The sequence below is a fragment of the Dipodomys merriami genome, unplaced genomic scaffold (genome assembly GCF_024711535.1).
Source record: "Dipodomys merriami isolate MVZ:Mamm:240054 unplaced genomic scaffold, mDipMer1.0.p SCAF_176, whole genome shotgun sequence".
NCBI lineage: Eukaryota > Metazoa > Chordata > Mammalia > Rodentia > Heteromyidae > Dipodomys > Dipodomys merriami.
In genome coordinates this window covers 1,234,344-1,255,734 of record NW_027203115.1, presented here as the reverse complement: position 1 = coordinate 1,255,734, position 21,391 = coordinate 1,234,344, and the positions used below count along the sequence as shown (strand labels likewise).

The following is a 21,391-nucleotide window of genomic DNA, read 5'->3' as shown; positions in this document are numbered from 1 at the left end:
TGGGGGAAGGAAGTCTGGATCTGGATTCCAGACTAACTCTCCCCTCAGAGCAGGAAAACATACATACAGCCAGTTCAACCACAAACTTGCTTTGTGTTTTTAAAAACATTCTTGGGCTGGGAATGTGGCTTAGTGGTAGAGTGCTTGCCTAGCATGCATGAAGCCCTGGGCTGCATTCCTCAGTACCACATAAACAGAAAAAGCTGGAAGTGGTGCTGCTATGGCTCAAGTGGTAGAGAGCTATCCTTGAGCAAAAGGAGCTCAAGGACAGCACCCAGGACAAAGTCTCAGGACAAAGAAAGAAAGAAAGGAAGAAAGGAAGAAAGGAAGAAAGAAAGAAAGAAAGAAAGAAAGAAAGAAAGAAAGAAAGAAAGAAAGAAAGAAAGAAAGAAAGGAAGGAAGAAAGGAAGGAAGGAAGGAGAAAGAGAGAGAGAGAGAGGAGAGAGAGAGAGAGAGAGAGAGACAGAGAGAGAGAGAGAGAGAGAGAGAGAGAGAGAGACAGAGAGAGAGAGAGAGAGAGAGAGAGAGAGAGAGAGAGAACTAGGCCAGGCACCATGGCTCATGCCTGTAATTCTAGCTACTCAGGAGGCTGAGATCTGAGGATTGCAGTTTGAAGCCAGCCCAGGCACGAAAGTCCATGGAACTCTTATCTCCAATTAACCACAAGAAAAACCAGAAGTGGCCCTGTGGCTCAAGTGGTAGAGCACTAGCCTTGAGCACAAAAAGGCTCAGGGACAGTGCCCAGACTCTGAGTTCAAGCCCCACAACTGACAAAAATAAAAAGAACATTTTTTAGTCTTGCTGTTCTGAGCTGGAAAGTAGTGCCAATTCCTAGTTTCCACTTTTCTTCTCATGGTATATTGAGAACTAATAGGTAATACTAATAATTGTTAGGAAAGTGGAGGAGAAAGGAAGGAGCAGGCCAGACTTGATCTCAACAGGTTGCCAGCGAGGGACACAGACCTTCCAATAGGGATGGAGGATTGTGTAAAGAGATGGGCTCAGGAATGGAGTTTTATGGGTCTAGCACGGAGGCAGGGGTTAGTGAAAAAAACCACTAGGTCAAGGGAGGTGGGGGGCTTTTGGGTTGGGCCCATGATGGAATATTTACAGCCAGCCTTAGATAGATTGCCCTGCCGTATCAGGCAGTCTGCACCTAGGTAACTGTATGTACCTAGGAAAACAGGTGAGGGTCAATCCTTCAATAACTAAAAATTAATTTGGCAAATACTTTTTTTCTCTTCTGTCTGAGACTGGGACTAGAACTGGGTATCAGACTCTTGCTGCTTATTGGCAGGTACCCTACCACCTGAGCCACATTTCCAACCCCTTGAATAAATACTTTTTAACTGTCCAGAAGACTTTGCTCTCTGAATCTTGTGTTTCCCTCCCAATTGTGGTTGTATGGTAAACTACAGGGGGTCATGAAGGCCCAGAACAAGACTTGCCAAACTCACACAGCAAGCACGTGACCTGACCAAGAACAGCACCTACCATCACCACCTTTCACAAATACACCTGCATGAGAAGACCAAGAAACTACAAAAACTAAACCGAAAGAGATGACCAATTATGTTAAACAGTAGCAAATAAAGTAGAGTGGATGTGGTGTATTATATTGGTTTATAGTACATCCATGTTTTAAAGTCATGTTCATAAAGTAATAGAGGCCAATTGAACTCTTGGTGTATTCTACCAGACTATGTATGACCTGAGTCATGGTCTTTCCATGAGGGAAAACCCAAACGCAAAGGTCCACCTCAATTGTGCATTCATTCACTGTTCATGACCAGTGACATTCCTCTCTTCTTCATCTCCCTTGCAAGATGATCCACTCTAAAAAGAAGGGCCGGGGGCCGGGCGCTGGTGGCTCACGCCTGTAATCCTAGCTACTCAGGAGGCTGAGATCTGAGGATCGCGGTTCAAAGCCAGCCCGGGCAGGTAAGACCGTGAGACTCCTATCTCCAATAACCACCAGGAAACCGGAAGTGGCGCTGTAGCTCAAGTGGTAGAGCGCTTGCCTTGAGCTGAAGAGCTGAGGAACAGCGCCCAGGCCCAGAGTTCAAGCCCCACGACCGACAAAAAAAAAAAAAAAAAAAAAAAAAGAAGGGCCGGGGACTGGGAAGGTGGCTCAGTGGTAGAGGGTTTGCCTTGCATACCTGAGGCCCTGGGTTCAATTCCTCAGCACCACATAAGCAAAAAGAAAAAAGCCGGAAGTGGCGCTGGGCTCAAGTGGCAGAGCGTTGGCCTTGAGCTGAAGAGCTGAGGGACAATGCCCAGGCCCAGAATTCAAGCCCCATGACCGGACCAAAAAATAAAAAAATAAAAAGAAGGGCCATGCTAAGCTAGGCGCTGGTGGCTCATGCCCCAGGAGGCTGAGATCCGAGGATCGTGATTCAAAGCCAGCCTGGGCAGGAAGGGCTGAGAAACTTTCTCCAATTAATGACTAGAAAATTGGAAGTGGCACTGTGGTTGTAAGAGGTAGAGCTCTAGCCTTGAGCAAGAAGAGCTCAGGGACAGCACCCTGAAGCCAGAGTTCAAGCCCTCCACTCCCAAAAAGAAAAGGGCCGCCGTCAACAAGGAAGTTCTTAGAAATAGCCTCAGAAAAGATTTGGGATTTTGTTTTCACCTCCCTTGGAGAATTACCTTTCCATTTAAAGTAAAACTTTACTGATAACACAACAGTTACCACAGAGTTAAGTTTCTTTCCTCCCACTTTTCTGCTGGGGCACAGTGCCATTCTCAGAGGTGCTCAGTAAGAAAGCACTCAAAGCCGGGCACTGGTGGCTCACATCTGTAATCCTAACTACTCAGGAGGCTGAGATCTGAGGATTGCAGTTCAAAGCCAGCCCAGGCAGGAAAATCAGTGAGACTCTTATCTCCAATAAACCACCAGAAGACCGGAAGTGGCACTGTGGCTCAAGTGGTAGAGTACTATCCTTGAGCTGAAGAGTTGAGGGACAGTGCCCAGGCCCAGAGTTCAAGCCCCACAACAAGAAAGAAAGAGAGAAAGAGAGAAAGAGAGAAAGAAAGAAAGGAAGGAAGGAAGGAAGGAAGGAAGGAAGAGAAGAGAAGAGAAGAGAAGAGAAGAGAAGAGAAGAGAAGAGAAGAGAAGAGAAGAGAAGAGAAGAGAAGAGAAGATGGGAGCAAGGTCTACCCAAGGGTGGAGGTAAGAAATGACACAGCCCAGAAGCCTGAGATAGGACAGAGGAATGAAATAATAGACTAAACAACACAGCAATGAATTTTGGAGAGCAGAATCCTAACTCCGGGTTTGTGTGAGCCCAAGGCAGGAATGTTTTCTTAGAGTTCAGAGAGCATTCAGGATCAGAAAAAAAAAAAAAAAAAAGCACATAAATGAAGCCAGAGCAGGCAAAGAGGTGGGGCCCTCTACCTCTGCTTCTAAAACTTAATATCTGGCCTAAACTGCCCCCAGACTGAGAACTCGTAAACTTATATGGCTGGGGATGGGGGGAAACCTAACTATTACTTAATATACCTGATTGTCAAGTATTTTGGTCTTAGGGATCCTTAACACTCAAAGAGATTAAGGCCTCTAAAGCTTTCTATGGGCTTCTATCAATAGGTACCATATTAAAAATTAAAACCGATCATCTGAAAAACACATTTTTCAACTTAAAAAAAACCCATTTGCATACGAACAAAAATGGTCTATTAAAAATATTTTCCCATAACAGAAAACAAAAACAGGTGGCAATGTTGGCATCATGTCTCATTTTTGAAAACCTCTGCCAGGGCCGGCTCCCTGGAAGGTTCTCGTCTCTCCGTTGGGCATTCGCGGTTCGCATCAGGGTCACAGCATAAACAGGGGAACGTTCCTGGGGACGGTTTTGTGCCTACGGACCCCCTGGAAGGGCGGGGTGGGGGCTCCGCGGCTGCGCGCGCCCGCCCCGGGCCCCGGAGGCCCGCGGGTCCCCGGGCGGCGTCCGTGCGGCCTCCCCGCCCCGCGCTCCGGCTCGGGATGCGCTGGGTGGAGGCGGATGTGGCGGGAGGAAGGCGGATCTCCTCGGGAAACAGCTGCTCCCGGGGAGGGCACGTGAGACCGCAGACAGCGCGGGCGCCCGCGTGTCCCCGCCGGACCCTGGACCCCGGCCGAAGCGCCCGCGGGTCACAGCCACGCCCGCCAGGGAGGCGGGCCGGCATCTCTGCGCGGGGGCGCGCGCCGCGGGGACGCGCCCGGGGTCGTGAGGGAGGCGGCCGGCGGGGACGCGCGCGGCAGGTCGGGCCTCGGGCCAGCGTCTCTGCGCGCGCGGCGGGGACGCGCGTCTCAGGGGGCCGCTGTGGGGGCTGCGGGGACGCGCGCGCGCGGCGGGGACGCGCGTCTCAGGGGGCCGCTGTGGGGGCCGCGGGGACGCGCGCGCGGGCCGCGGGGGGCTGTCCCCAGGGAGCCACACAGTCCCAAACCCCTTAAAGAAGAACAACGTCTTTGGGAAGGCTTTTAAGCGTTTTCCGTTGTAGATCGATTTTAGCGAGTTTAGAATTCCCTTTTTTTTTTTTTTTTTTTTTAAATTCTCTCCCCATGAATTGGACCTGAACGGAGCACTTCTTGGATGCTGGGGCCCTGACCCCGGCACTGGGGGGGACCCTGTACCTGGGGGGGGTAGGGGGTGTGGACGTGGTGAGAGGGAACGGGAAGGCTGAAATGAAGTTGATCGGAACCGGCCTGGAGGCCTGGGGTGTGGCCGGCGGCTGTGCCCGGGACACGAAGATCTGTGTACAGTCTTGCATCCTTCCCGACGCTAAGCTCCTCTAGAATTAAACACAAGACAATAAGGACACGAACCGCAGCGAGTCGTGTGAAGCCAGTGGGCTGTGACACACGCTCAAAGGATAAAATGATACCCTACACCCAGAAGGTAAATGTTAAACCGTAACTGCGGGGAGCTGTGTTGGAAAGGGAGCTCGGAACGGTTGATCCCCGTGTTGATTCTGGTTCTGGCTGCGCAGGCCGTGCGCACCGGAACTTCCCACCTGCACTCCTGGCTCCAGCCACGCTTTTTTTTTTTTCTTCCTTTTTTGTCGGTCGTGGGGCCTGAACTCGGGGCCTGGGCGCTGTCCCTCAGCTCTTCAGCTCAAGGCCAGCACTCTACCACTTGAGCCACCTTCCCAGCCCCTCGAGTCACTCTGTCCCAGAACTGGACCAGCAGTAGCCAGCGGAGAGCAAAAAGAAAATGGGATCAGCCCAGTAGCCAGAGGAAAATTATTCCTGCACTGCACATGGGCTACAGGCTTAGTGACAATCAAGAGAAGAAGCAACATTATGCCTTCAAGATAAAGCCCTGGGGCATGGACTGGCATCTGATCAAAACAAAAAAAATCTAGAATTTTTAAATACATCTACAAAGTAACATTTTGGCTTTCATTTGACAGAACTATTAAACATATAAGACGATCCCAGTATGCACTACTAGAACTGACCCAATAATTGGTTGGTGGACTCATCCTGCTCAAAATGTGTATTCCTGAGATAGTGCTAAAATCTAATTGTACACCCGCAACCCACACCCTCCACCTCCAGTCCCTTATTTTGACTCTTTGTAGAAGCCTTCTTCTTAAACAAAGCTAGTTTCCTCTGTGTCCCCAAAACATGTCCACGTTACCTCTGAACTTTCCTGATGATAGTCTCACCTTTCTACCTTTATTTATACTGACAAAACTATATATTTTTCTCTTTAAACCCCTAGTGGAAATTTTCTCTCTCTCTTTTCAATCTTAATACAAATAACGTGGTTTTCTTTTGTTTTCTCCAAAAATGCAAGTTTCTTGACATTACATTTAGGAAATGCCCATAGTTACCATGGTTTAATATTGTGTACTGAAGATAGAAGACTATGAACACTGAGTCATATCGACTTATTTACACTCTTACCTTTTAAAGGGTTTATGGGATGTAGATTATCGTTAGACTGAATCATGTAATAAAATAAAATGTAATATGAAGGGCCCTCTGTTTAAGAAATAGCCATTGTACTTGAGGTAAGAAAGCACTTTAATCTGGATGTGAATTTATTTTATGTGGGAGCTTCGCATATCTTATTGAGCTAGGTTTTCTGTGAGTATGTTCATTTGATTACAGTGTTTGGTTATGGGAAAGTTGTACCTGTTGTATACAAGGCACTGAATTCCTTTCTAAAGGTTAAACAAAGGTTCATTCATTCATTCCTTTGCCAGGCGTTCACTGGGCACCTTCTACAGAGCAGGGGGCTAGGTGGATACAGAGGGAAGGCATCTGTCCTAGCATTATTTGGAGGGAAAAGGCTAAGAGCTGTAACAGAGCTACACGGAAGGGACCATGTTGGTTATCTGATGTTACCACAGTGCTGAGCAACAACATGACTCCAGGGATCTACAGCAACCAAAATGTCTCTGGATGTAAGGGGGTTGGTTGCCTGTATGTTTCTTGCTGATTTGGTGAAGTGTCTGGGGTGAGCTACTGACCCGGCCTGTGTGCTCCTACCTCAGGCCAACTCATTCTCTGTGTGCCTGGTTCTGTTATCTCAGGACGCTTCTCTCTCTTATCTTCCCAATTTTTACAAGAAGTTTCTCTTCCAAGTCAGATGCTGATGGCTTATGCCTGTTATCGTAACTACTCAGGAGGCTGAGATCAGAGGATGATGGTTCAAAGTCAGCCTGTGCAGCGAAGTCCACGAGACTCATCTCTAATTAACCATTAGAAAACTGGAAGTAGGGCTGCGCTCAAAGTGGTACAGTGCTAACCTTGGGGGGGGGGGGGGGGAAGAAAAGAAAAAAAGCTCAGGGACAGTATCCAGGCTGAGTTCAAACACCACAATCAACAACAACAAAAAGAAGCTCTCTTCCTCTTTTTCTCCCTCCTTTATCTGTTGTGTGTGTGTGTGTGTGTGTGTGTGTGTGTGTGTATGTGTGTTTCTGTGTCTCTTTCTCCACCTCCTTTTCCCTCTGAGTACTGAAGTTTAAACTTAGAGCCTTGCATTTGCTTAAATCACATCTCCAGCCCTAGAAAAACTTTCTTGACCTCATTCCTCAACCAACCACAGCCCCATGTCTCAGAACTCCCTTCTCCATCCTATCTCAAATTCCTCTGCTTTCTTTTGAGGGAGGAGTTGTTTTTATTTTTGTGTTTTGAACAGGGTCAGACTATGCAGTCCTGACTGGCTTTGAAATCACCATCCTTCGGCCTAAGTTTCTAGATTGCTGGGATTACAGGTGTGAGTCCCTCATCTGGGCTTTTTTTTTTTTTTTTGAAGTTTAAGACCCGGTCAGTTACTCCTTTCTCCTTGAGATGCTTTCTTCCCTTGCCTTCAAGGATCCCACACTGTCCCTCCTCTCTCCCCAGAGAGAGCTGGTAGCTCTTTGGTTTCTTGTCCTTCTCTTCCTCCTGTCACTTAGAGTGCTCACGTCCAGCCCTGTGGCTCAGCACACCATCTCCATGGGGACAACTGTCCAGCATGGACTCTCCTATGAGCTCTGAGTTGATTCCTACAGCTCCCATTTGCCACTTCTACACCAATGGACACTGAACCTAAATAACAAACTTCTGAATTTCCCATCTCCAAACCTCACTCTTCCCATGTCAGAAAATAACAAATGACAAATGAATTGACCTTGACATTCCCACATCTGATTAGTCTGTGAATTATTTTTGACTCTACCTTTAAAACATGTCTCGTAGCTAGGTGCCAGTGGCTCATACCTGTAATCCTAGCTGTGTGAGAGGCTGATATCTGAGGATCAGGGTTGGTTTTTTTTTTGGGGGGGGGGGAGTTGTTTTTTGTTTGTTTTTGTCAGATGAGAGGCTTGAACTCTGGGCCTGGGCGCTGTCCCTCAGCTCTTCAGCTCAAGGCTAGCACTCTACCACTTGAGCCAAAGTGCCTGTTTCCCGGTGGTTAATTGGAAATAAGAGTCTCATGGACTTTCCTGCCTGGGCTGGCTTTGAACCGAGATCCTCAGATCTCAGCCTCCTGAGTAGCTAGGATTACAGATGTGAGCAACCGCTGTCTCCCCCCCCCTCCCACCCCTCCCTCCGCTGCTTAGTTATTTTGAAGCCTAGACTTCAATCCTCCTTATTTATACTATTTGCATAGCTGGGGCAGTAGGAGCCTGCTGCCACTATGCTCCACTTTTTCTGTTGAAATGGGGGCATGGTGCGGGCAATCTTATGAACTTTTTGCCCAGGTTGGCCTTGAGCTATAATCCTCCTGTTCTTAGCCTCCTGAGTGGCTAGGCCTGCAGATGTGAGCTAACTTTCCCAAAATATTCTCAAAAATATTTTATACTGAATAAGCAGTTACATTAAAAAGATAAGAATAGGGGCTGGGATGGTGGCTCAGTGGTAGAGTGCTTGCCTTGCATGCATGAAGCCCTGGGTTCGATTCCTCAACACCATATAAGCAGGAGAAAAGAAGTGGTGCTGTGGCTCAAGTGGTAGAGTGCTAGCCTTGAGCTGAAGAGCTGAGGGACAGCGCCCAGGCCCAGAGTTCAGGCCTCATGACCGACGCACACACATACACAAAAAAGCAGAACTATCAGCTACCTGTTTCTCATTCTTTGATTTAAGTCTGCACAGAAGAGTCACTCAGAAGAGAACTTTCTCTTCTCTCTGCCAGGCACAGACAGGAAGGGAGAGCAACCCAAGGGAAATGCCCCAGCTTTTCCTCATTTGTTCGAAGACAAGGCTGTAGGGAACTCAGCTGATGGGAATCAGTCAGAACCTGGAGTAGCTCAGACCTCATTTATACCTAGCTGTTCTTTTTCTTCCAAAGCCTGGAGAATAAGCCAGCAGCCCAGCAGCAATGTAAGAAAAAGTATTGTTATTATTCAATGATAACTAACATTGTTAAATTCCTATTGTTGTCATAACATTGTGTTAAAAGCTTAGTATATTAACGCTGACATCCACAATAATACTAGAAGGTGAATATTGTCACCGTTATTTTGCAGATGTTCTAGGACTCAAAGATGCAATGACTTCACAGAACCTCTGACTTGAAAGTTTGTGGCTATAATACCCATGACAATTTGCATTTGTTTCCATCTTTCCTTCTAAACTAATAACAACCACGTAGAGTAGCTCAGAGTGGGTGTGTGATTTCTCCTACAGTTTTTTTTATTAACATCTTCCTTCCTTCCATCCTCCCTCCTCCCCTGCCCCCCTCTTTCTGTCTTTCCTTTTGTACTGGTCCTAGAGGTTGAACTTAGAGCCTGGGTGCTGGTCCTTGAGTTTTTGTGCTAAAGGTTAGTGCTCTACCACTTGAGCCACAGCTCTACTTCCAGCTTTTTGGTGGTTAATTGGTGCTAACAGTCTCATGAGCTTTCCTGCCTAGGCAGGCTTTAAACCTCTGCCTCAGATCTCAGCCTCCTAAGACGTAAACCAAGTAGTCACTGCCCAGCTAACTGTTTTTAAAGGAGAGTGCCCCTCCTCCCGCATTGCTCAATCAAATACCAGTACATCTGGGTCCTCCTAGAACATTATTTACCACATTGGGCGAGAGGCAGAAGATGATAGACATGACACATAAACTGAGAAATGTTACCTCCCTAGGGTGGGGTGAGCGAGCAGGTGCCATGGGAAAATAAACCACATTTTATCTTCTCCATAGAGATAAGAACAAGTCTCATGGGCATTCGGGTCGTATCCTTCAGGCAATATTCTGTCAACTTTACCTGCTGGTTCTCCAGGGGTCTCTTTGTCTACTTCCAGTTTGCCCTATGGGAGCTGACCCCCAAGCTGCATTCCAACAGCCTCCCAGGCAAGGGAGGCAGCTTCTTCCCCTGCCTTCCCCAGACCCACCTGGATTCCAAGTTTCCTCTCGCTACCCCGAGTCTCAAGTTGTTAAAGCTGCTAAGTTCTCAGCTTCTGGGAGCCCCACTTTCTTGAGCTAATCTTTCAAATGGGTCCCTTTCCTTTCTTTTTTCTCTTTCTTTCTTTCTTTCTTTCTTAGCAGAAGGGAGAGGGCAGGAAATGGATGGGTATGCAAAACTGGAGGAGGAGGAGAAGGAGGAGGAGGAGGAGGTGGAGGAGGAGGAAGAGAAGGAGGAGGAGGAGGAGGAGGAGGAAGAGGAGGAGGAGGAGGCGGCAGCCTGAGGTGGCATTGGTTGAGTCAGAAGCAGGGCTCAGCCTGGCCAGCAGTGACCCTCTCTCAAAAGCAGTAGGGGAGCCCCAGCCACTAAACCAGGTAAGAAGAGAACTTCTCCAGGTGGGCCGGCCATGCCAGCCTAGGCATGTCCCAGGGCTGCCGGAGCAGAGTGTCAGATAACCTCTGACAGCAAAGCTGGGGGGATTTGATAGCTGGAGGGACAGGGAGGGGTGGAGGAATTTCTGAATCACCAAAAGAATTGTCTTGGGAAGAAAAGAAACTGCCTAAAGATACCCCCGACCCCACTGGCTCCATTCATAAAGGGTTTTCCAAAAAAAATTGTTTTATAAAGCCTAGATCATGAGACTGTTGATATACATTTTCGTTTAAAGTTAATACATCTGACTCCTTGAGATCCTGACTGTGGGTTCAAGTTTCTGTCCTTCCCAGGCCTTCTCCCCTGTTCTCTGCTGGGGATGGGAGTGTAGGGGCTCACTGAAAGCTCCCCCCAAAGCCTGGGATTCTGATCTGGGTGGGGCTACTACAGCTGATGAATCAAACAAGCAAAACTCAGCTGCTTTATTCTCAAAAATGAGAAAGTGGCACGGTGCTGTCCAGAATGCTTGGCTTGTTTTCACAACTGCCCCTCAAAGGAAACGTGAAATGCAGGGAAACTGCCAATGCAGATGCAAAATACCATGAAGTTACAGGGCTGGCATTCTAGCTGCAGAAGAAGGAACCTGTACTGTGAATGACTTTGAACAAGTCCACAACTTCTACCTGGGAACTGGAAATCGTTTTCTGTGTATCAATAACGATATCGTGCCAAGCCTTCCTTCCTGGGTCATGAGGGCATTTCACACAGTAGCACATGCTCTGCTGGTGTTTGCTGACACAGTCTTTCTTTGACAGAAGCTTTCTGAGCACCTACTATGTGCCAGGCACTGTCTTTAGTACTGTGCCAAAGAGCACAGTGTGCTCTGTCTAGTAAAGCGTTCGTTCTGAGGATACTCACTTCTCTGGAGCCCAGTTCCCCAGGTTTTCCTGACCTACAGGCTATGTGGCTAAGTCTGGTGTCCATAGTCTAGCTCTGGTCTCTCTGTTTGTGCAAGGTTATCTTCTGTCATCTCCAATTCTGATTATGCAGGGCTTAAATCTCACCATGGAGTCTAAATTGGGAATGTACCAAACAATCCAAGCTTCTCAAATTGATTCCAATTTGGTTTTTCCTCTCCGAATTCCCTGTTTTGGTTCTAAAAGCCAACCCAGGCTTTCTAGAATTGTGCTCTCTGTGATGAGGCTGGGAGACAAAGGCCTCACCGGGGCCCCAGCCCCTTCCTTTGGTCCTCCCTTTTGGCCACCCCCTGGGTGATGTATTTCAAGACCCTAAAGTTCTCATGACTCTTCGGCAATGGGCTATGCTTTGAGTTCCAAGATGATGCCAATCTCCCATCATGGAGACCAGTGCCCAGAACACGGTTTTGGATGGGAACAATGGGATGGGCTGAGGTTGGGGTGGGGGGTTGTTTGCTTTTTGCTTTGTCTGCCTAGCTATTACCTGCAATGAGATCTTTAGTTCTTTTTAGTGGAAAGTTTCTTCAATTATGTTATGGATTTTTCTCCTAGTTTTAAATATCACTGTCTAGTGTACACACCATGTTTTAGAGTGAGGTGAAGCATGCTAGATCCTATGCAGCAGAGCGATGCATCTTTTTACTGGCACCTGGCCCAATGGTTGTCAGGCTCAGTGCATAAAGACACCACTGAAAGCTTAATGACTGTCCAGGTGCAGGTTAGAAAAGGGTAAGTTTCCATTTCTTCAAGGAGCTCATGAGATTTTCTATTTGGGAGAGAATGGAGATCATGAGGTTTGAACTCAGGGCTTTACGCTTGCTACACAAGAGCTCTACCACTTGAGCCAGGGCCCCTGTTCCTTCTGCTTGGGTTTATTTTCAGGTAGGTAGGGGCAGAATGTAATGTTCTTGTCTACTCCACATACATATAGCTGGGATCATAGACAGCAAACACCTGGTTGCGCTGGTTTTTGAGACAGGGTCTCCTTAATGTGTTTGCCCAGGCTGGCCTTAAACCATGATCCTCCCATCTCTACCTTCTGAGTGGCTGAGATTACAGATGAATTCCACCATGCCTGGCCAGGGCTTCTCTATTTTCTAGAAATGACTACCTCTCTTCCTACACTCAAATTCTTAACTTCATTCATCCAGCAAGTATTTAAGGGGCCACAATCACTCATAGAATTGTTATGTGCCTTTCAATGAGATGAGACACAGCGTTTCTCCACTTAATGGGAAGAGAAGTTCAGAAACAGCTGCTTCCTATGGAGTACGGCGGACACGAATGGGATGTTTGAGGGAAGGAAGATTACCTTATTTAGAGGAGGAGGAAGCCTGTGGGGGCCTCCTGAGAGGCAGTCTTGTTGAATGCCCCTTGTTCTAAATGGCAGATTTAGACAAACTGAGAGCTTGGGTCTGAAGCCTGAGCTACCAAAAGGAGGGAAGTGGCAGGAAACCTGAGCGCGGCCATTGAGGACTCGAACAAAGCTGACAAGTTTGATTTCATCCTGTCTGTTTGTTATCGAAGTTATTGAAGGATTTTTGAAGCAAAAGAACGACAGACTTGTGCATTAAAAAAGAAAAGTTTGACCCAGTACTGGTGGCTCATGCCTGTTATCCTAGCTACTCAAGAGGCTGAGATCTGAGGATCATGGTTCAAAGCCAGCCTGGGCAGGAAAGTCTATGAGACTCTTATCTCCAGTTAACTACCAGAAAACTGGAAGTAGCGCTGTGGCTCAAGTGGTAGAGCACTAGCCTTGAGCTGAAGACCTGAGGGACAGCGCCCAGGCCCAGAGTTCAAGCCCCAAGTCCGACAAAAAAAAATAGAGAGAGAAAAGTTGGGGAGGCCAGACATAATAATGCCTGCCTGTAGTCCCAGCTACTTGTGAGGCAGAGAGAGGAAAATCATAATCTGAGGTTGACTGAGAAAAGAAAAGGCAAGACCCTCTCTGAAAAATAACTGAAGGCAAAAAGGGCTAGAGGCATAGCTCAAGTGGTAGAACACCTGCCCAGCAAGCTCAAGGCCCTGAATTCAAACCCCAGGACAGAAAGAGGAAAGGAGGGGAGGGGATGGGAGCAGACTAGGAACTGGTCCTATGGAAGGGCACAATGAATTATGTGATGGATTGGGGTGTTCCCTGTTCTTCCCTGAGCCTCCTTAGGTGACCCCACACTCCTCACCTCTGCCAGGGCCCAAGAGCACTCACCCCCACTGCCAATGGCAGTCTCTGCAGAGATGGGCTACGCCTGCATAGACAGCCCACCAAATGTTGTCCAGAGCCTGGTGCCCAAGGATGGGACGTGCTTCACAGATTCGATTCCTCTGGCCAGAGAGGGTGCTCATGGCAAGAACAATCAGAGAGAAGTCAGAGGGTGGCTACAGGAACTCCCAAGAGCAACAAGGGATGGTAGGAGGCCCAGCTCAGGCTTGATGAAAGGACAGATGGGAGAGTAAGAGCCGTTTGCACACAAGGAGGGCACCGTTCCTGGAGCCAACCCGGCAGGACAGAGTTGGCTTGAGCTGGGAGAGAGACGGGCAGGGAGGGAGGGAGGGTAGGGCAGAGAGGGAAGGTAAGCTTTGAAAGATCTGCTTTCCCAATCCCCAGGAAATGTTAGCTTTGTCCTAAAGAGACTACAGGCCCTGCATGTGAAGTTTTATCACAGTCTCCTTAAGTGTGTGCAGAGATCAAGTTTTCTTCTCATTTTCTTCTCCCTGCCGTCCCCTGGTCTCCTGTCTTTATTCCATACTTGGGTTTCTCATGCTCACGCTGCCCTCTAGGAGCAGCACTCTTGCTCAAGTCACATCTTCTATCTCTGGGACGGGAGGGGTAGGGAAGGCAGCCTTGGGATATTATCAGTAATGATGGGGTTGTTCCTAAATCCTTTCTTCTTGGACTAGGAGCATATCCTAGCCGGTCCTCTTCATTCACTGGAATAGGTAGAAATGACCACTCACGCCATCCTTGGGGGAAGATGGCAAAGTGGCCCCCTCACTGGATGCTCCTGGCACACCCAGAGGAAAATACTGCGGTGAACGGGAGAGACGGGGAGGGCATCCGGCCCCTGCCACACAGGATCTGGCTCGGTGGTGACACATTGGGGGACTTCCAAAGGAAGCCCATGAGCTGGCAACGCATGGTCTACCTCTTGAGGAAGGTATAAACTTTCAAGAGTCACATCTGTGGCTGCCTGATTCCTCCTCTAAAATCTACCGGGACAGATCTCTGGTGCCCTGGCCGTGGAAAGGTACATGAGTAGCATGAAGGCTCCCAGGGTGGTGGATCTCCAAGGTACACACGCACCTACGCTTCAGCCATTCCACCACTGGGCATTTATCCCAGTAGAAATGTGCACTGGGTATACAAACATGAAGATCATAATTGAAGCATTTGGAATGGCACCAGATTGGAAAAGCCCAAAAGCTGATCAATGAGGAAGCATCTAGATTAAATATACTATTGAATTTCCTCACCGTAGAAACCAACCTGATAACAGGAACAAGGAAATCTCTATGTACTGTCCTGAAAGTTCCTCAAGACAGGTTGACAAGTAAATAAAGCAAGCTGAGCAAACTTACTGGTTTGGTTTGGTTTGGGTTTTTTTTTGGGGGGGGGCTGTCCCCAAAAGGGGAAAGAAATTAAGAATATGTATACATTGTAATTTGGGGGTGTGTGTGTGCATAAAACAACTAAAATAACATTATAAATGAAGCCAGTGGCTAGTAGGGACAAATTGAGAAATGGACAGACCTTTAAAAAAATTGATAAGGTTTGCCACCAGAAAAGAGTAAACCCTATATTCAATTCTGATTACTGTCTGAAAACATTATATCTCTTCTTCATTTTTTGCTGGAGGTACTGGGGATTGAACTCAAGGCTTTGATCTTGCTAGGCAAGATCTACCACTTGAGCCACATTGCCAAGTCCTCCTTTCTCTTCTTTATGAAAACTGTAAAGGAGAAATTCTGGGGCATATAATGATAAGCAAATTTGTTCTTGCTGTTATTAATATTTATATCATGGTTAATAGCTATTATAATTCTTGGTAGCTATTTATGTCAGAAAGTCACCCCAAAGGGGAGAAAGAGGGCTGATATCTGTAGGAATCACACCAGTATGGCCCTGGGAACCTGGTCTTCTCAGAAGCCCTGATTATAGAAGGGATAAGTTAAAGGTTTCTACCAATCTGTGTGAATTAGAAGATGGAAACTTTCTCTTAAAAAATGTAATAACTTAAAGGCCATTATAATGTATTCTTAAAGGCCATGTATAATGTATTGGGTCAAGATAGTTTCACTGTCATCTACAGAATTTTTTTTGTAATAAATATCCAAATTCCTGATGAGATGGCATTCCCTAAGGTTGTTCAGTGATAGATACTGAACAGCCCTGGGTGAACTGTCAAGCGACCATTTCCCGAGTAGCAGCACAGTGATAAAAAAGGCACAAGTCTCACTACTGTAGCTAACCACACTTTCAGAGTCATCTGGTAAAAGGAGGACACCTCCACGGAAAGAGAGTACGAATTGGGAATCTACTCAGACACAAAGTCGGCATTGGACAGCTCCTCCATTACTTAATCACGCAGGATGAGACAAAGTCAGGGGAGATGATGTTCAGTAGCACGTGTCATGGGCACTTGGATCTGGTACTTGGGATTGAAATGATAAGTATCGTGCCTCTAAAATAGAGGCTGGAGGTGGGTGCTGGTGGCTCACGCCTGTAATCCTAGCAACCCAGGAGGCTGAGATCTGAAGATTATGGTTCAAAGCCAGCCCAGGTAGAAAAGTCCCTAAGACTTATCTCCAATTAACCACCAAAAAAAAAAAAAAAAAAAAGCCAGTATAGTGGAGCTGTGTCTCAAGTGGTAGGGCGCACAAAAGCTCAGAGACAGCACCCAGGCCCTAAGTTCAAACCCCAAGACCCACATAAAAATGAAAATATAAGGGGGGTTGGGAAATTTGGGGTGGCTCGTTCTCCACTTCAGGGGAATCACAGGCGTTGGGCCAAGATGTGGTCATTCCTTTGGTTCCATTGGACATAGCTGGCATTCCTGGTGCAGTGGGTGAGAGAATTGAGGGAGGAATCAGAGACCTCAAGGCATACAGGAGGAAAGGGCACAGCTGCCCTCGGAGCGGTCCACGGTCGCGGCCTAGCGACACAAGAGGGAGGGAAGATGGGCTCCGGGATGGCCTAACTCGCCCCCTTCTGCTTTTCCCTGCAGGGTCCCAGGTGGCACCATGGCCCTGTCCAAAAAACTGAGGCTCCTGCTCTTCCTGGCGTCCCAGCTGGCTCTGCTGTTCCTCCTGCTCTGCGCGTACAAGGGCGAGGGCGAGGGCGAGGGCGGCGGGCCGCGGGAGCGCGCGCAGCGCGTGCACGTGCTGGTGCTGTCGTCCTGGCGCTCGGGCTCGTCCTTCGTGGGCCAGCTGTTCAGCCAGCACCCGGACGTCTTCTACCTGATGGAGCCCGCCTGGCACGTGTGGATGACCTTCACGCAGAGCACGGCGGGGACGCTGCACATGGCGGTGCGGGACCTGGTGCGCTCCATCTTCCTGTGCGACATGGACGTGTTCGAGGCCTACCTGGCGCCGGGGCCGCGGGCGCAGTCCAGCCTGTTCCAGTGGGCGGTGAGCCGGGCGCTGTGCTCGCCGCCCGCCTGCGGCGCCTTCCCGCGCGGGGCCATCAGCAGCGGGTCGGTGTGCAGGCCACTGTGCGCGCGCCAACCCTTCGCCGCCGTGCGGGAGGCCTGCCGCACCTACAGCCACGTGGTGCTCAAGGAGGTCCGCTTCTTCGATCTGCGCGCGCTGCAGCCGCTGCTCACCGACCCGGCGCTCAACCTGCGCCTGGTGCACCTGGTGCGCGACCCCCGCGCCGTGTTCCGCTCGCGCGAGCGCACAGCTGCGGATCTGAGCATCGACAGCCGCATCGTGCTGGGGCCGCAGGGGCAGCAGCTCCGGGGGGAGGAGCAGGCCTACCGCGCCATGCAGATCATCTGCAGCAGCCAGCGGGACATCCTCCGGGCCGCGCAGGCCCTGCCCGAGGCGCTGCGGCGCCGCTACCTGCTCGTGCGCTACGAGGACCTGGCGCGCACGCCCCTGGCCCAGGCCGCCCGGATGTACGAGTTCGCGGGCCTGGACTTCCTGCCCCACCTCCGGACCTGGGTGCACAACATCACCCGCGGCCAGGGCCTGGGCCAGAGCGCCTTCCAAACCAACGCCAGGGACGCCGTGAATGTCTCCCAGGCTTGGCGCTGGTCCCTGCCTTTCGAGAAGGTCTCCCGACTCCAGGAAGTCTGCGGCGACGCCATGGATTTGTTGGGCTACCTCCGGGTGGGATCCAAACAAGAGCAGGCCAACCTGTCCCTGGATGTCCTCTCCTCCGAGAACCCCTGGACGAAGGTCTTCCGGGAGGGCTGAGGAGGCCCTGGCCCCAGCCACACGCACCCCATGCTGCAGAGCCCTCACCCGAGCCTTCACCGTGAGCCCGCAGCCTCGTGTGCCTTGAGCCTTGATCACATTCACGCAGGGGAATCTTTGCAACTCTTAGCCAGAAGGCAGAGAAGCCAAGTGTGCTCCTGCCTAGAAAAAGACTCCAGAAGCTTCCGTGAGCAGCACGATCCCCCCATGAAATAGGGGCACAGCCTACCTTGTCTTCTTGACCTTCCTAAATGTGCATACCTCAGAGACTTTGTGGTCTGGACGCCTCCAAACGCCAAGCAGTATGAATGAACAAGTCCATAAACCGCTTGCTCAGGGGAAAAGGGGAGAGAGGGTAAAAACCAGGGAGCGGGCTTCCTTTCACCAAAGAATTCACCAGCACACTCCACAGAGACAGGAGCGCCAAGCCCTCAGGATTCCCTGTGGGTTCTAGGCAGGAAGCCACCAGCGCTGGGTGTTGACCTGTGGGCTTCACCCCCTCGGCTACCCATGCCCATAGGCACGAAGCACGTTCTGAGTAACAGGGGTGGCTGGGCCCCTTTCGATATCACTACTTCTCAGCATTTTCTCATCAATACAAGACTTTGATGTATTATGCTGCCAGGCCTTAATACTAAAATTTCAAAATACAATACAAAATACAGTTTGGACTGTCCCCTTATATTTTAGTAACTAGGAGTAAATACTCTGCCTTTCAGAATCCTTATCTAAGGTCACAGTCATCATTCAGGTCTTTTTAGATTTTTGTCTGTCTATCTATCTATCTATCTATCTATCTATCTATCTATCTATCTATCTATCTATCTATCTATCTAGTTTTACGTGTTTCAGTCCTGGGGCTAGAACTCAGGGCCTGGGTGCTGTCCCTGAGCTTCATTTTGCTTAAGGCTAGCACTCACCACAGCTCCATTCCCCTCCCCACCCCTTTTTAGTAGTTTATTGAAGATAAACGTCTCATAGACTTTCCTGCCTGGGCTGGCTTTGAAGAACAATCCTCAGATCCCAGCCTCCTGAGTCACTAGAACTACAGGTGTGACCACTAGCACCTGGCCCCTGTCTTTTACTATATATATATTCTGTTTGTTGAGGTGAGGAAACAAATGAACAAGTCTGTGTCAGCTGCTGCAAGGAAGATGATAGCTGGGAGCAGGCTAGGGAACGAAGGAGCAAGCCCTTTTACAACAGTGTAGGAGACCATCCCTATGGTAGGATGCTTGTACAGAGACATGTAAGTGAAGGAGCACATGCCATGCAAAGATTTGGGGACAGAGGGGCCCAGGAAACGCCAACATCAACACAGATAAAGTCAGTATGTCTAACAAGAAGCTGTCTATGTGCTTGGTTCTATGCTGGTCTCATAAAGGACAAAGAGGTCCAAACATTCCAGGAAGGATAGCGGGACATTGGAAACAGCGCGCACACACACACACACACACACACACACACACACACACACACACACACACACACACACACACACACACACACACACACACACACACACACACACACACACACACACACACACACACACACACACACACACACACACACAGCCACCTTCTGTTGTTTCTGAAAGTAGAATCCTCAAGGCCAGGCTAACAGCAGACCTGGAGCCCTGGATGGCATCTCCTGTATTGATGTGGTGAGGAGATGGCTTCTCTCCAACCGCTCTGGGTTCTCTACATCCACGGCTCTCAACTGGGAATGATTTTGTCTCCCAGGGACACTGGGAAATATCTAGAGATGATTTTAATATATACATTTATCTGGGGACACTCTGCCTGGAGGGGTCCTGTGGGCATCAGGCAGATGGCTGGGGGACAGCTAAAAGCCCTCCAAGGCACGAGATTGCTGGCCCAAACTAAGGAATTAACTTGTCCAAAATAGCACAGTTATTAAGAAATCCTCATCCAGATTAACCAGGATAAAGAGGTGATATCTCCAGTGAGTTTCTCATTTCATCCGCTCCTGTTCATATGTGTATGCCACTAGCCCAAATGTCCCACTTTGAGAGGTTTTGTAACCTTTGTTGGTATCCACTCTTTTGGGTACCATATCCAAAGGACAGTAGTATGGTAGGCACTATAAAAGTATAGTACCATACCCATACCATACCATACCATACCATACCATGCTATACTCCATACCACAGATGAAGAAAAGAGAAGAGGCTGAGAAGAAGAAATGAAGTATGGTGACTCAGGAGCTAGTCTGTGCTGTAACTGGTCATGGTTCATGTCCATGCAAATTCAGGCAGATCTGGTAAAACATGGTCACTCAGCCTTTGGTAAAATGGGGAGGGTCCTTTCTGAAACTGGAAGCAGATTGCTAGCAAGCTTGTTTAATGTGTGTGGAAACCAAGGACCAGGCATAAACATCAGAAGGCTCTCCACAGGACCAAGACCGAGCTTCTCTATCTCTGCCGTTGTCACTCCCCTCCTTCAATACCTTCAATACCACTCTGCAAACCTTCTAAAGTCATTTTTACCTATCATAAGCTCCCCAAAGAAATGTGAATGTCACAAATATAGCTTTTCTTCTGTTTATATTCTATGAACCTTTAGAGGAAACCAACCATTGTAGTATCTAAGTTTTTGCCCCAGCCCAAGAATCACTTTTCACCCCTTGTCAGTAACAGCTCCCACATTGAGAGTATGTCTAATTCACGGTCCCTAGTACTTCTCAGCCATTATCTCCAATTAACCACCAAAAAGCCAGAAAGGAAGCTGTGGCTCAAGATGTAGAGTGCTAGCTGAGCAAAATGCACTGGGTACATGCCCAGGCCCCGAGTTCAAGCCCCAGAACTAGCACCCCCAAAAAATCACCTCAGAGCAATTTTTAAGCTTAAAAGAGCTATATGTTAGTAATAGTAAAGAAGATTAATAAAGCAATGAACTCAGACTGCTGCCCTAACCTCATCCAGGTTCCACTAACCCGGATCTGAATTATTTTTTGGTGCTCAGTGGTCCTGCTTTCCTGGCCCGTTTTCAAGTCGGCTTCTTATATCCCTGGAAGGACCATAAGGAAGCTAATTTACTGCTCACTTTTTAAGTTTATGACAGGAACCAATGATTGTAATAGGTACGTGGGTATACTACTCATAAAAATATATGTTCATTTCCAAATCAGTAATGCCCCACCCTAAATCAATGTGGAATTAAGTGGTTATCCTCAGAAAATGTAAACATGCTCCCTGAGAAGGAATAAAGGCTTTTGTTCTCTTCCCTGGTGCCATGGTGCATGGTGGAAGCTTGATTATTTGATCCATCACTAAACAATGTGATGACCAAAATGGCCACAGCTATGGTCTGATAATGTATTTGTCATAATATGGGAGAAAGTAAAAGGTGATGGAGAAGAATGGCTGTAGTTTGGGCGTGGTTTCTTTATGCTGTAGTTTCAAGGATTTTTGTGTTGGAAGCTTGGTCCTCCGTGAGGTGGTATTGGATGGAGGGATGTCAAAAGGCAGAGGCTGGTGGGGAGTTTTCTAGGTCATTAGAAGTGCTGCCATTGGAATGCAGGTCTCCTGGAATGAATTCTCCCTGGAGTGAGCTTGACCTTTGATCACTCTCTGGTTCAATGTTTTACAATGTGATTTCTTTTTTACACTTCCATCACTTTACTACTGCCTACCAATAAGACCTTATTGCTCTTCACCCCTCCTATGTCTGTTCCTACTCTTCAATATGGTGCCAAATAAAAAAAACTGGACTTTGATCTTAACTTCTACAACTCTTTAAAATTATCTGGTTACCACCTATTTTGTTTTTGGTACTGAGAATTGAACCCAGCCCTTGAACCAG

At 48.4% G+C, this 21,391-nt stretch overlaps 1 protein-coding gene across 3 annotated transcripts; it reads left to right on the top strand.

Moving 5' to 3' along the window:
* The first annotated feature begins 2,799 nt into the window (after positions 1–2,799).
* Chst4 (carbohydrate sulfotransferase 4) lies at positions 2,800–20,949 on the top strand. Of its 3 annotated transcripts, none has more exons than XM_070026232.1 (2): positions 2,800–3,169; positions 16,373–20,949. In XM_070026232.1, the coding sequence occupies exons 1-2, from the start codon at positions 3,141–3,143 to the stop codon at positions 17,562–17,564; spliced, it is 1,221 nt and encodes a 406-aa protein (XP_069882333.1). In that variant the 5' UTR covers positions 2,800–3,140; the 3' UTR covers positions 17,565–20,949. The 3 variants fall into 3 exon arrangements, with proteins under 3 accessions (XP_069882333.1, XP_069882335.1, XP_069882336.1); XM_070026234.1 differs by lacking the exon at positions 2,800–3,169 and adding an exon at positions 10,091–10,175; XM_070026235.1 differs by lacking the exon at positions 2,800–3,169 and adding an exon at positions 14,133–14,305.
* The last annotated feature ends 442 nt before the right edge of the window (positions 20,950–21,391 follow it).